Here is a 12,552-nt window from a genome sequence, read left to right on the forward strand (position 1 = left end):
AGCCTTTATCTTCTGGGGCCCCCCTTCCACCCCAGCCAGTGGGGGGTGCTTGTCAGATACTCCACTGCCCCCCTACCCAAATCCTGGACCAGAGCCCTCTGGATGACATGGAGGTTGCCAGGCCCTCAGAAGCCCTGTCTGTGGAGATAAAACTCAGGCAGGTGTAGCCAGATGGGCTGGCAACATGCCATGGCCGCTGTCTGCAACCCGGCCCAGTCAAGGTCAGAGAGCCTGAGACCATCCAGGCTGACCACAGGATGAAGGTTTGTGGTCACAGTGACACAGGTGATAAGGATGCCAAACTGGCCTGGGTCCTGGGAGCCCCCTTGTTCTGCCCCAGGGGCAGTGGGGAGCCCCTGTCCAGACCTCAGCTAATGCCGGGAACCAGCCTTCCCTGAACTCCTGCTGCCCTTGGAGGACTGGATGTTCCAAGCATTAACGGCTAATGGTGCTCATTGCCTTTCCAAGTGTCAATAGCATGCATTGATTACAGTAATTTGCAACCTTCTTTACAAAGGCTCTCATTGGACCTTCACAACAATCAGGAAGTGTCTGAGTACGATTCAAACTCAGGTCTTTCAGACTCCAGGCCCAGAGCTCTATCCACTGGACCCCCTTTCCCCCAAGGATGAGTAGAATGCCCTAAGGACATCCCTTAGGAAATGTGTGCTAAGACTGAACCTGCAGCCAGAGTGTTTGGCAGGGTGGCTGTCCTCAGACAGACAGGCTTGCTTTGATTGACCCCAAGGGGAAGAACCCAGAGCATTCTGGGAAGGGGCCAAGCTGTAGGGAAGCAGGTTGGGGTTGGATCAGGCTTGGCAAGCCCTCCCACCAAAGGCACTAGTCCTCCCTGAAGAGCTGGGTCTGGAGTCTGGAAGATCTGAGTTCAAATCCAGCCTCAGACACTTCCTGGCTATGTGACCCGTTTGCCTCAGTTTCCTCAGCTGTCAAATGAGAAGGAAATGGCAAACCACTGCAGTATCTCTGCAAGAAAACCCCCCATTGGCGTCACAAAGAGTTGGACAGGACTGGAAAATGACTCAGTGCGAAGATGTTAGCTATTCTTTTGGCTGGCTGAGAGCTGCTCCATAGGGGGCGGCCTCATCCCTGGCACTCTGTGCTTCCCCTGGCCATTTCCAGGAGCCCAAAAGGGGAGTGGTGCTCAGCCCGCCCTCCCCAGCCCTGCCCTCTCACCCGCCTCCCCATCCTCCTCCTTCTCCAGGGCCTGATTCTCCTTGATGCTGGGGTTGCTGTTGTGGTTGTTACGGTTGGCGTTGGGACGGTCCTGGTGGGGGCCGCTGGCAGCAGGCTCCAGGCTCAGGCATGAACCCCCAGGATTTCCACCCCAGGTTTCTTGGACTGGGAGATTCTCTTTAGGAAACAAGGCGGGGTCACCAGTGGCCACACTCCACCCCACCCCAGCTCCTGGCCCTCAGCCCAGTAGCTCACCAATGCTAGAGAAGCCAAAGCAACTCTCTAGGCCCAAGTCTGCCCCCAGAAGGCTACAGGCCCCGTTCAGCTCCTGGGCCAGGCTCCGTGGACGCCGTCTCTTCACCTGAGCACACGCCTGTTGAGAGATGGGGCTGAGGCACCGGCACAGCCAGGGGTCAGTGCCCTATGTAGAGACAGTGCCCTATGAGGGGTTGGGTAGTGGTGACCCTCTGCCTTGTGTGGGGACACTGCACTGCATGGGGACAGCAGTGACTCCCATCCTGTAAGGGACAGACCCCTAGCACTGTCTGCACCCCATCCCACACACTCACCACCAATGTGCCGTCTGGACCCCTCGCCATGGAGACCTGAGGGTATGACCCCTGAGGAGTGGGCGCATACTCTGTAATGGTTCAAGAAACATTAGGGAGGAGGGCTGGGAACACGGGAGGTTGAGGACAGCAGGAAGGCCGAAGGTCCCAAGAGGCTATGAGTGGGGAGGCCAGCCTGGCCTGGAGATCATCATCAGGGCCAACAAGGGCCAGGCCTGGGCCTTCAGAGCCTCTGTCTCCCTTTCTGGTATCAAGACCTTCCCCAAAGGCGAGACTGGCTAGAGAGCATCAGAACCACTCCCTTCATTTTCCAGTGAGGCCCAGAGAGGAATGGGGCTAACCCAAAGGGACACAGAAAGTTAGGGGCCAAGCTGGGATTAGAACCCAGGTCCTCAGCCCACCAATCAGGGGCCCTCCCATCCCAGGTTCTGGGGTTTTCTTGGCCCAAGCTACCCCAAGGGGCTCTTGTCCAGGGCTGCAAACCCACCTCCCGGCCCTCCTAAGAGTGCCTGGCTGTGGCTAGAGGGCCAGACAGCTGCAGGGGGCCAGGAGGGCAGCTCCTGATGCCAGAGAGGGAGGAGGCTCCATGCCCTGAGGGTCCTGGCCCTCTAAGGTGGGATCCCCTGGGGTCAAAGCTTACTCAGGGGCTGACAGTGGATCTGGTCATCTTGGAGGAGGCTACAGTTGTGGAAGTGGGCAGCTCCCTGTGCTCGCCAGGGTCCAGTAACGAGCAGCCTTGGCAAGAGAAAGAAGAGCCAGGATGTCCCACTGGACTGCCCCTGGTGCCCCTCGCCCACGCTGTCCTCCCAGTGACCTCCCAGCTGGGCAAGCCTAGGGCTCTCTAAGAAGGCCAGCCAGGCCCCAGCCCTGGGCCGGGCCCTATGTCACACCCTCCCGACTCCAATGGGCCAGGCCAGGCCCTCGGAGTCCAACCTAATCCAGGCCTACCGTTGTACAGATGAAGAAACAGACTCAGACAGGAGCTGCCCCATGGCCACACAGCTTAGTCAAGTGCAGAGCCAGGCCTCCAGGGGCATCTGCAGCTCTGTCCACTGGGCCACCGCAGGGACAGCTGGAGAGAGGCCGACTGGGGCCTGGGGAGCCAGGGCAGGGAGGCCTCAGTGGCCACCCACCCTCTGCTGTGCCAAGATGAGCAACGATCAGTGAATCTGGCAGATTTCTGTTGGATTTCTTGATGCCCTGCCTTGGGGGAGGGGAGCTTCAGCTGCAGGCCACCCTTTCCTGTGTGGGTGGGTGCACCTGGGTGCAGGGGCTGGGGGGGGAGGGGAAGGTGAGTCAGCAGGAAGGAGCCCCTGGAGCAGCAGGCTTAGGGGGGTGCAGACATATGTGCTGGAGAATCTGCCCAATTGATCTGGAGCAGACAATCAGGTCATCTCCATGGCAACAGCTCCCCCAGGGGGAGCAGGGCCAGGAGGCCGGGCTGGGCTGAGCTGGAGGGAGTGAGGCTAGCCTTGCTCTGAAGCAGCCTGCCTCCCTCACCCTCAACTGGCCTAGGATTGGAGGGGAGGGGCAGTTAGCGCTCAGGCCACCCCCACCCAGAGCCTTTGTCTGTCTGTCCTTCCTCAGCCTCCCCACTAGCTGCCCTTCTCCCTCCCCAGGAGCCCCTGCAGTGGGCACACCCCAGCTGGGGTTGTGGGCTGGTGGTGTGGCAGAAGTGTTGGCTTTGCATGAGAAGAAAGCATACATGTTCCCTGTCAAATCAGGACGCATGTGTGACAGCGGAATCCCAGGCTCTCGAGTGGCCACTGAGCAGAAGCAGGTCCCGCCACATCCTCCCCGAGGGCGGGCAAGGGCAGGTGGCCTCCTCTGGTGAGGCCTTTGGGCAGGGGCTGCTGCCACCCAGGCTTTGGGGCTCCTCTCTTCCCTGCTCTGGCAGGATAAAGCTGAGCTCACCAGGTACCCAGCTCCCACAAGCCTTTCTGATTGACTGAGTCAGAACCCTCACGTGAAGTAGAAACTGGGGAACCTGGCCAGGTGGCCGAGGACCCTCATGCTGTACCCAACAGGAGAGAAGACACTGAAGCCCAGAGAGGCCAAGGGCTTGACCCCGGGGCACACAGCGCTTGCCTGTGGTTTTCCTTAATCACTGCACTGCTAGGACATGATGCCAAAAAAGAAGACCTGGGGGTACTAAGGGATCCATTTATAACATCAGTCGGGGAAACGACCAGTCAGAGAAGGCGCAAATGTGAGGGAAGCGGTCAAGGAACTGTGAAGAGCCCCATTCAGGCAGAGTCTGAGGAAAACCTGGAAGGCTAAGCCTCACCCACAAGGCTGCTAAAGGGAGGGGGGGCGGCGAGCCAAAGGGGGCCCAGCAGTCCCAGGGCAGGGCCCAGGATAATAAAAGAAGGGCCTTTGACCATTTGCTAATTCCCTTGTTCTACCTCTTAAAAGACAAAGGTTTGGTGGTTGGATTGGTCCCTTTTTAGGAGTGTTTGATTATGGAATTTTGGGATACTTGTTAAGTTTATAATCAAAAATATTTCTAAAGAAGATGGTGTCTGAGACTAGGAGTGCACTTCAGAGGCCACGGCTTCAGGCAGGACTTTGACAGGCAGCTGGCCAGGGAAGGAGTGGCCCTGATGAGGGCTCTGAGGGGAGGAACTTCAAAGACAATAGCACCCACATAAAATACAGCCAATGGCGTGGCTTCCACACTCCAGATGGGTGTGTTTTCACTCTGTTCTTTTCTGTCAAGAAATGGCAAACTTATAAAAGAGTGAGGGTATGTATAGTTGCAATTTCTATATGGGGTGTATTTGTACAAGGAAAATGCAAATCCTATTCAGAGGGCCAGGGGAGGCCCAAGTGCAGACATCTACCCACCAAACTCAACTCCCAAACAGTCTGCTTGCTGCTGGGCCTAGGGGCGGCTGGACAGCCTTTGCTCAGATGGAGGTGAGAGGGCCCAAGCAGCTTCCTCCCCAAGTGAGCTATCCCCCAGCATAAGGGCTGCCTCCGGGGGCTGGGGAGGGGGCTCTCCCTCATCAGAGGCCGTTGAGCAAAGGCAGGATGACCACTTGCCCAATACGTTAGGGGAGAGATTCTTGTGGGGCACCGGGTCAGACCAGATGGCCTCCGACATCTCTCCCAACTCTGGGGAAAATTCATCCCCCTGCAGAAAACTTGGCCTTGGCCACAGCGCTTCTCAGACAAGGCAGAGTTCATCATTTTGCTGGGCTCAGCTTGGGAAATTCCCCTGGCAGAGCCAGAGGACTCCTACCAGGGAGATCACAACCTCACTGGAGGATTCATTCTCAGAACACAAAAAAGAACTACCCCTTTGTTCAAAAGAGCAAGACCAGAGGCAGGGACAGACTGAGCAGCACTGGAGACAGAAGGGATGGGACGGAGACAAAGGGACCCGGATGGACTTGTGCAGGCTCCAGCCTGCAGATCCAGGAGACCCTGGAGAGGGCCAGGCCCCAGGACATGGACCAGCCCAAGGAAATGGATCCCATGGGAAGCAGACTAAGGGAAAGGGAGAGTGGGAAGGCTGTCCTGGTGGAAACTTGCAAGTTGGTAAAGTTTGGGCAGCTTGGTTCCTTCTGCCTTCCATTGTAATGAAAAGACAATTAAGACCCTACACTGACTCATGGGGTTCCAGGCCTGGAATGTTTCTCCCCTCCGGTGGGGGGGCCTCCTGGCCAAGTACCCCCACTTGCACCCCTTACTGGGCAGCCCCAGTCCTTTGAACCAGGCCCTGTACACAACAGTCCCCTGAGGACCTTTCCCCATCTAGGCAGCAGCTCATCTCAGCCTTCCTAAGTTGTGGTGCCCAGAGCTATCCAGAGTCCTCCAGGTCTGGTCAGACTGCACAGTCTGGCTGTGCCCTCCCTGGTCCTGGGCAGGCCATGCCCCTCTGCCTGCAGTCTCAGGTGGATAGGATGAATCTGAATGGCTGCCCAGTCACTATGGACTCCCAGGGAGCTGGGGTCCCCAGCTTTACTCTCCCTAAATCTTCTGGAGGAGCTACTCCCCCTATCCTAGCATTGGAATCCGAGTGGAAGATGGTCTGAGACTCTGACCCACTGAGGTTTTCTGGGCTTCTGACTTTACTGCCCAGGGAGCTCCTGTGGGATACTTCAGGCAGGACCTGAGGTCTTGGGAGCTTGGCACCTAGGCAGGCAGAGAGGTAAACTGAGGCTCAGGAAGGGGGAGGGTCTGGGCCTAGCAAGGGTCTGGTGAGACACAAGGAGAGGAAGGGAGGGGACTTCTCTCTGGGGCCTGAGGTTTCCTCTCAGAGAAAGTTCCCCATCCCACCTTATCTGTTCTCCCTTTTCTCTGTGACTGCCCCTAGATAAGGAACAGGAATTTATGACAAAGAGAAAAAGAAGAAGGAAAACATCCACCCTGGATTTCAGAACTAGGCTAAGAAACTCTCACTTCTGGTTTCCCATGGGGCTGATGCCTTAATTATTCCTCCAGCTTGGGGGGAACTGAGAGGCAGGTGGCCTTCTGATCATGAGGCCCCAACTGCTGATGAGGCTCTGTGGTCCCTGGCTCCAGAGCCCAAGGGACTGTCCTCAAGGTCTGGGTCTGGAGGTCAGCCTCTGCGGGACCTCAGGCAGGTCCCTGCCGTTTCCTGCTCTGTAAGATGATGATCCCTGAGGTCCTCCTTCTCTACTTTCCCCCTGAGCAGACCAGAAGCCAGAGGAGACCAGTTTCTCCCTCTCGTCTCTGCTATGAAAATATATCTGAGAAGAAAGGCAACTCTGGGGAACCTAGAAACGGGAAGGCTGAGCCCCCCCACCAATCAATACGCTCTAGTGGCTCTCTGTTCCTCTCCAGGAGAAGATGGGGCCTCGAGCCAGCCAGGAGTGCCAGAGAAAATGATTCTGAACCCCTCACTGGGGTACCTAGAACCCTGAACTGGAGCTGGAGCTGACTTCCTTGCTCTGGGCAAATGAGTCTGAGTTCCAGGGAAGCTAAGGGCACGTGCTCAGTCCAAGCCAGTCCCCCTCATTCCTAGAGCTTGCCAGCCCCCTCAGGCCATGGGCTGAGCAGCTCATGATGTCCTGATTCACCTCAGTGAAAGTGAAGGTGGCAGAACCAATGGGGGTGAGAGCTTGGGGTGCACATGGTGGGACCCCTGGGATGGAAGGGACCCCAGTCTTCTAAAGGAGAGGCAATATGGACCTGATCCTCCAGGTCCCAAGAAGGCCAAGAAGGACCCTGTGAGAAGGTCTGCACAGGGAGGCCGAGCCCAGGAGAGATGGCCATTTCCATGAGGAGGAAGAGGCCAAGGGAAGAGCACCAGCTCAGGTGCTCAAGAGGCCTGTGCCGAAGGAGGGAGCATAGGCATGGAGTCGGCCGAGCAGTGCTAAGCATCCCAGGGAGCCCAGGCTGGCTAGTGGGGCTGGGGACAAGAAAGCAGGAGGATAAAGAGAGGAGGAAGCTGTTTGGGGTGGGTGAAAGTCCCCCAATAACTGGGGATGGAGAGAGGGCAGAGCGGCACAGGTCTTTTCTCGGCCCAGTAGAGTGACCTAGAACTGGAAAGGACAGAAGTCACTGGGAAGGGCTTTAGAAACCAGATCAGGAGGAGGCCCATGGGATGGGGCATCTTGTATCTCTCCACCCTGGATGCATGAGTCACCCAGCCCTGTTATCTTCAGAGAGGTCCAGAGCCAGACACTTTTTGACTTGGGGGTTGGAGGGAGGAGGAAGGTTTCAGGAATACTCAGGAGAGGGGCTAGCCTGGCTTTCCTCCTCCTCTGTTGGGTTAGGACTAAAGGCAACCCAGGAACACACAGGTATCACAGAGAGGACCTGCACCTTTGTGAGAAATAGGTGTGCCCCATCCTAGTTTGTAGTTCTGACCTCAGAGGGGCTGATGGTGGAGTCACTGTCAGGGGTTTCTTGAAAGATCATGGAGAATTGGAGAGGTCTCCTAACACTAGGGAAGGGCAAATATTCCAGGGTTCACAAAGATGACAGTCTGTCACCACAGACCCGGAAGCAGGAGGGTAGTGACCAGAACTCTCCCCAGATAACACACAGTTGGAAAGAGGCTGCTTAGACAGAGGGTGTGGGTGTGAGTCTGTAATGTTAGGATAATCTCAAAAGAATGGAAGGGTGAAAAAGAGAAGGATAAATAGAAAAGAATAGGACAGAGGGAAACATACAGTTTGTAATCATAACTGTGAATGTAAATGGCATGAACTCACTCATAAAACAAAAGAGTAGAGCAGAATGGATTAGAAACCAGAATCCAACAACATGTTGTTTACAAGAAACACGTTCGAAATAGAAGGACACACACAGAGTTAAAATAAGGGCCAGGGGCAGAATCTATTACGCTTCACTGGAAGTAAAAAAAGATAGAGGTAGCAATCATGATCTCAGACAAAGCAAAAATAAAAATAGACCTAATTAAAAGAAATAATCACAGAAACTACATTTTGCTAAAAGGTATCATAGACAATTAATTAATATTGATGCTGAATAATATATGCGCCAAATGGTATAGTACTCAAATTCTTGAAGGAAAAGTTAAATGAGTTAAAGGAGGAATAGCAAAACTATACCAGTGGGGACCTCAGTTTACTCATCTTGGAACTAGATAAATCTATCAAATAAGCAAGAAAGAAGTTAAAGAGATGAACAGAATTTTAGAAAAGTTAGATATGAGAGCCAGTGGAGAATGCTGAATTGGAATTAAAAAGGAGTATACCTATTTCTCAGCTGTACATGGCACCTTCACACAAAGAAATGACCATGTATTAAGGCATAAAAACCTCACAAACAAATGGAGAAAAGCAGAGAACTTAAGTGCATCTTTTTCCAATGCAATAAAATTGCATTCAAAAAAGGGCCTTTGAATCACAGGTTAAAAATTAATTTGGAAACTAAATAATCTCATCCTAAAGAATGAGTAGATGAAAGAACAAATCATAGAAGCAATCAAACAATTTCATTAAAGATAACGATGATAATGAGAAAATGTGCAAAAATTTGTGGGATGCAGCCAAAGCAGTACTTAGGGGAAATTTTATATATCTCTAAACATATACATCATATACATCAACAAAAGAGAAAAAGATCAGATCAATGATTTAGGCATGCAAAAGAACAGGAAAAATAATTAAAACTTAAATTAAACACCAGTATAGAAATCCTGAAAATGAAAGGAAAGATTAATAAAACTGAAAGTTAAAAACAAAACAAAACATAGAACTAATAAAATAAAACTAGGAGCTGGTTTTTATGGAAAAAGAAACCCACAATTAAATAAATAAACTGCTGACTAATTTAATTGTACAAAAGAAAGAAGAAAACCAAATTACCAGTCTCAAAAATTAAAAGGGTGAACATAGCACCATTGAAGATGAAATTAAAGAAATTGTTAGGAGCTATTTTCCCTAAAGATAAGCCAATAACACTTACCATCTAAATGAAATGGATAAATATTTATAAAAATGTATTGCATAGATTAACAAAAAAGGAAATAGAATAATTAGAAAACCTTATCTTAGAAAAAGAAGTTGAACAAGACATAAAGAGCTCCCTAAGAAAAAAACCCAGAATCAGATAGATTTACAAGTGAATTCTACTAAATGCTTAAAGAAAATTAATTCCAATATATAATTATTTGAACTATGTAAACTCCTTTTAAAAATAACTAAAAGGGTCCTACCAAATGTTTTGTATGATACAAATATGGTGCTGATACCTAAACCAGGGAGAGCAAAAACAGAGAAAGAAAACTATGGACCTATTTCCCTAATGAATATTGATGCAAAAATTTTAAATAAAGTACTAGCAAGGAGATTGTAGCAATATATCACAAAGACACTGCACTATAACCAGGTGGGATTTATACTAGGAATGCATGGTGGTTCAATATCATGAAAACTTTAAGCATAACTGACCATATCAATAACAATGACAAAAATCATGTGATTATTTCAATAGGTGCAGAAAAAGCTTTTGCCAAAATATGACCTATTAAAAACACTAGGAAGCATAGGAATCAATGGAGTCTTTCTTAAAACGGTAAGTAGTATCTATCTGAAACTATCAGGAAGCATCAGCTTTGATGCCTTTCCTATAAGTCAGGTGTAAACCAAAGATGCTATTCACTATGATACTAGAAATGCTAGCTATAGCAAAAAGACAAGAAAAAGAAATTTAAAGAATAAAAATAGGCAATAAGGAAACAAAAGTATCACTCTCAGCAGATGATATGATGGTATAGAAAACCCTAGAGAATCAACTAAAAAACACTGAAACAACAAGCAACTTTAGCAAAGTTGCGGGATATAAAATAAACCCACCCAAACCATCAGCATTTTTATTTATTACCAACAAAACCCAGCAGGAAGAGCTGGAAAGAGAACCTCCGTTTAAAATAGCCACAGACTATATAAAGTACTTGGGAGTCTACCAGCCTAGACAAACTCAGGAGGTAAGTGAACACAAAGACAAAACGATTTTCACACAAATAAAGGCAGAACTAAACAATTGGAGGAATAGTAATTGCTTGTGGATAGGCTGAGCTAATATAAGGAGAATGACAATTCTACCTAGAGGTAAAACTGATGAACTCAAAGTGCAGATTGAAGCACACGTTGTTTCACTTGTGTTGACATAAGCAACATGGAAATATGTTTGCATGGTTTCCTATGTATAACATATAATGAGTACTGCGATTCTTGCCTTCTCAATGTGGGGGGGGGGAGGGGCGAAGGAAATGGAGGGAGGGAGAAAATCCAGAACTGAAAATAAAAAGAAAATGGAATTTTAAAAAATAAAATTCTAAAAAGAAAGAAGAGAAAAGCAGCACATTCAAGGACTGGGACAAAAGACCAACAAGCACAAGAATTGAAGGAGGCGTAATTGTAATGAGTAAATACGCTCTGGCCTCAGAGCAGAGACGGGGAGGGGGATCCCCTCCCCTTTGTGTACAGGAGGGTAATGTGGAAAATATTCTACTATTTTATATCATTTCTAATTTCAACCAGACCCAGAGCCTGAATTAATGAGTAACTGGATGAAGATCCAGGACCTGGGCTTCTTTGTTCTCTCTAAAGTTTGCTCAGGCAATACCCTTACCTCTGTCAACAAGACCAGATACCTGTCAGCCATTAAAGGATGAGACCCTAAACCCAAGAGAGACTACCTCGCTTAATATTATCTGACCTTTGTCAACATTCTTTCCATTAAGAAAAATCCTCTTCTTGTATCATGGTTAAACATACATGGGGGTCATAAAAAATGAGGTAATACAGGCTTGCTAGCTCTGCTAAAATAACGTATATAAGTTTTCTCATTCCTTTGTTCAGACAGCCATAGCCTATGCTCTGACTCCTTGTACGTACCAGTAAGCTAGCTCCGCTATGCTTTAAGGGAGAATAATAAACAACATGGATTTTTCTATCACCTAGCTCTGTTGTTTCCTTCAACCAAATTTTCAGGTTTAACAGTAACTACACTCTCATGCTTGGCCAATGTGTTGATTAGTTTGGTCAAACTGGTTTTCTTTTGTTTTTTATCCTTTGTTACAAGGGATGGCTTCCTAGAAAGGGGAGGGGTCAGGAGATAGAGTTGGAAAGAAAGATAATGGAGAAGTCCAAGATGTCAATGATACTTTCAAAAAATTGACTTCACAAGTACGAAATGAGAGAGAACTGCTTAGAAATTTGTCTGGATAGGCTCTGGGGGTTGTAAACTCAACATGAATCGACAATGTGAGGAGGCTGCTCCAAAATCTACTGTGATCTTAGGTTGAATGGAGGGAGAGAGAGAGAGAGAGAGACAGACAGACAGACAGACAGACACAGAGAAGGAGAGAAAGACACACAGAGACAGAGGCAGAGACAGACAGAGACAAAGACACAGACACAGAGGGAGAGAAAGACACAGAGAAAGAGGCAGAGACAGACAGAGACAAAGACACAGACACACACACACACATCACACACAGAAAGACACACAGAGACAGAGACAGAGAAAGACACAGACACAGACACACACACACACAGGGGGAGAGAAAGACACAGAGACAGAGGCAGAGACAGACAGAGACATAGACACACACACACACACACAGAAAGACACAGAAAGACACACAGAGACAGAGGCAGAGACAGACAGAGATAGACAAAGATACAGACACACACACACACAGAGGGAGAGAAAGACACAGAGAAAGAGGCAGAGACAGACAGAGACAAAGACACAGACACACACACACACACACACACAGAAAGACACACAGAGAAAGAGGCAGAGACAGACAGAGACAAAGACATAGACACAGACACACACACACAGAAAGACACACAGAGACAGAGACAGAGAAAGACAGACACACACACACACACAGGGGGAGAGAAAGACACAGAGACAGAGGCAGAGACAGACAGAGACACAGACACACACACACACACACAGAAAGACACAGAAAGACACACAGAGACAGAGGCAGAGACAAACAGAGACAGACAAAGACACAGACACACACACACACACACAGAGGGAGAGAAAGACACAGAGAAAGAGGCAGAGACAGACAGAGACAAAGACACAGACACACACACACACACACACACAGAAAGACACAGAAAGACACACAGAGACAGAGGCAGAGACAGACAGAGACAGAGAAAGGAAAGACACAGACACACACACACACACACAGAGGGAGAGAAAGACACAGAGAAAGAGGCAGAGACAGACAGAGACAAAGACATAGACACAGACACAGACACACACACACACAGAAAGACACACAGAGACAGAGGCAGAGACAGAGAAAGACACAGAC

General features: G+C 49.5%; 1 protein-coding gene across 1 annotated transcript in view; it reads right to left on the reverse strand.

Annotated features, from left to right (window-relative positions):
• Nucleotides 1–12,552, reverse strand: part of ITGAE (integrin subunit alpha E) — a 53,695-nt gene that overhangs the window by 25,653 nt on the left and 15,490 nt on the right. The window contains 6 exon segments of the mRNA XM_036755850.1: nt 1,195–1,371; nt 1,450–1,567; nt 1,764–1,834; nt 2,404–2,498; nt 2,897–3,036; nt 3,264–3,475. Of these exon segments, the coding sequence (XP_036611745.1) occupies nt 1,195–1,371; nt 1,450–1,567; nt 1,764–1,834; nt 2,404–2,498; nt 2,897–3,036; nt 3,264–3,475 (813 nt within the window).

The sequence above is a fragment of the Trichosurus vulpecula genome, chromosome 4, assembly GCF_011100635.1.
Source record: "Trichosurus vulpecula isolate mTriVul1 chromosome 4, mTriVul1.pri, whole genome shotgun sequence".
NCBI lineage: Eukaryota > Metazoa > Chordata > Mammalia > Diprotodontia > Phalangeridae > Trichosurus > Trichosurus vulpecula.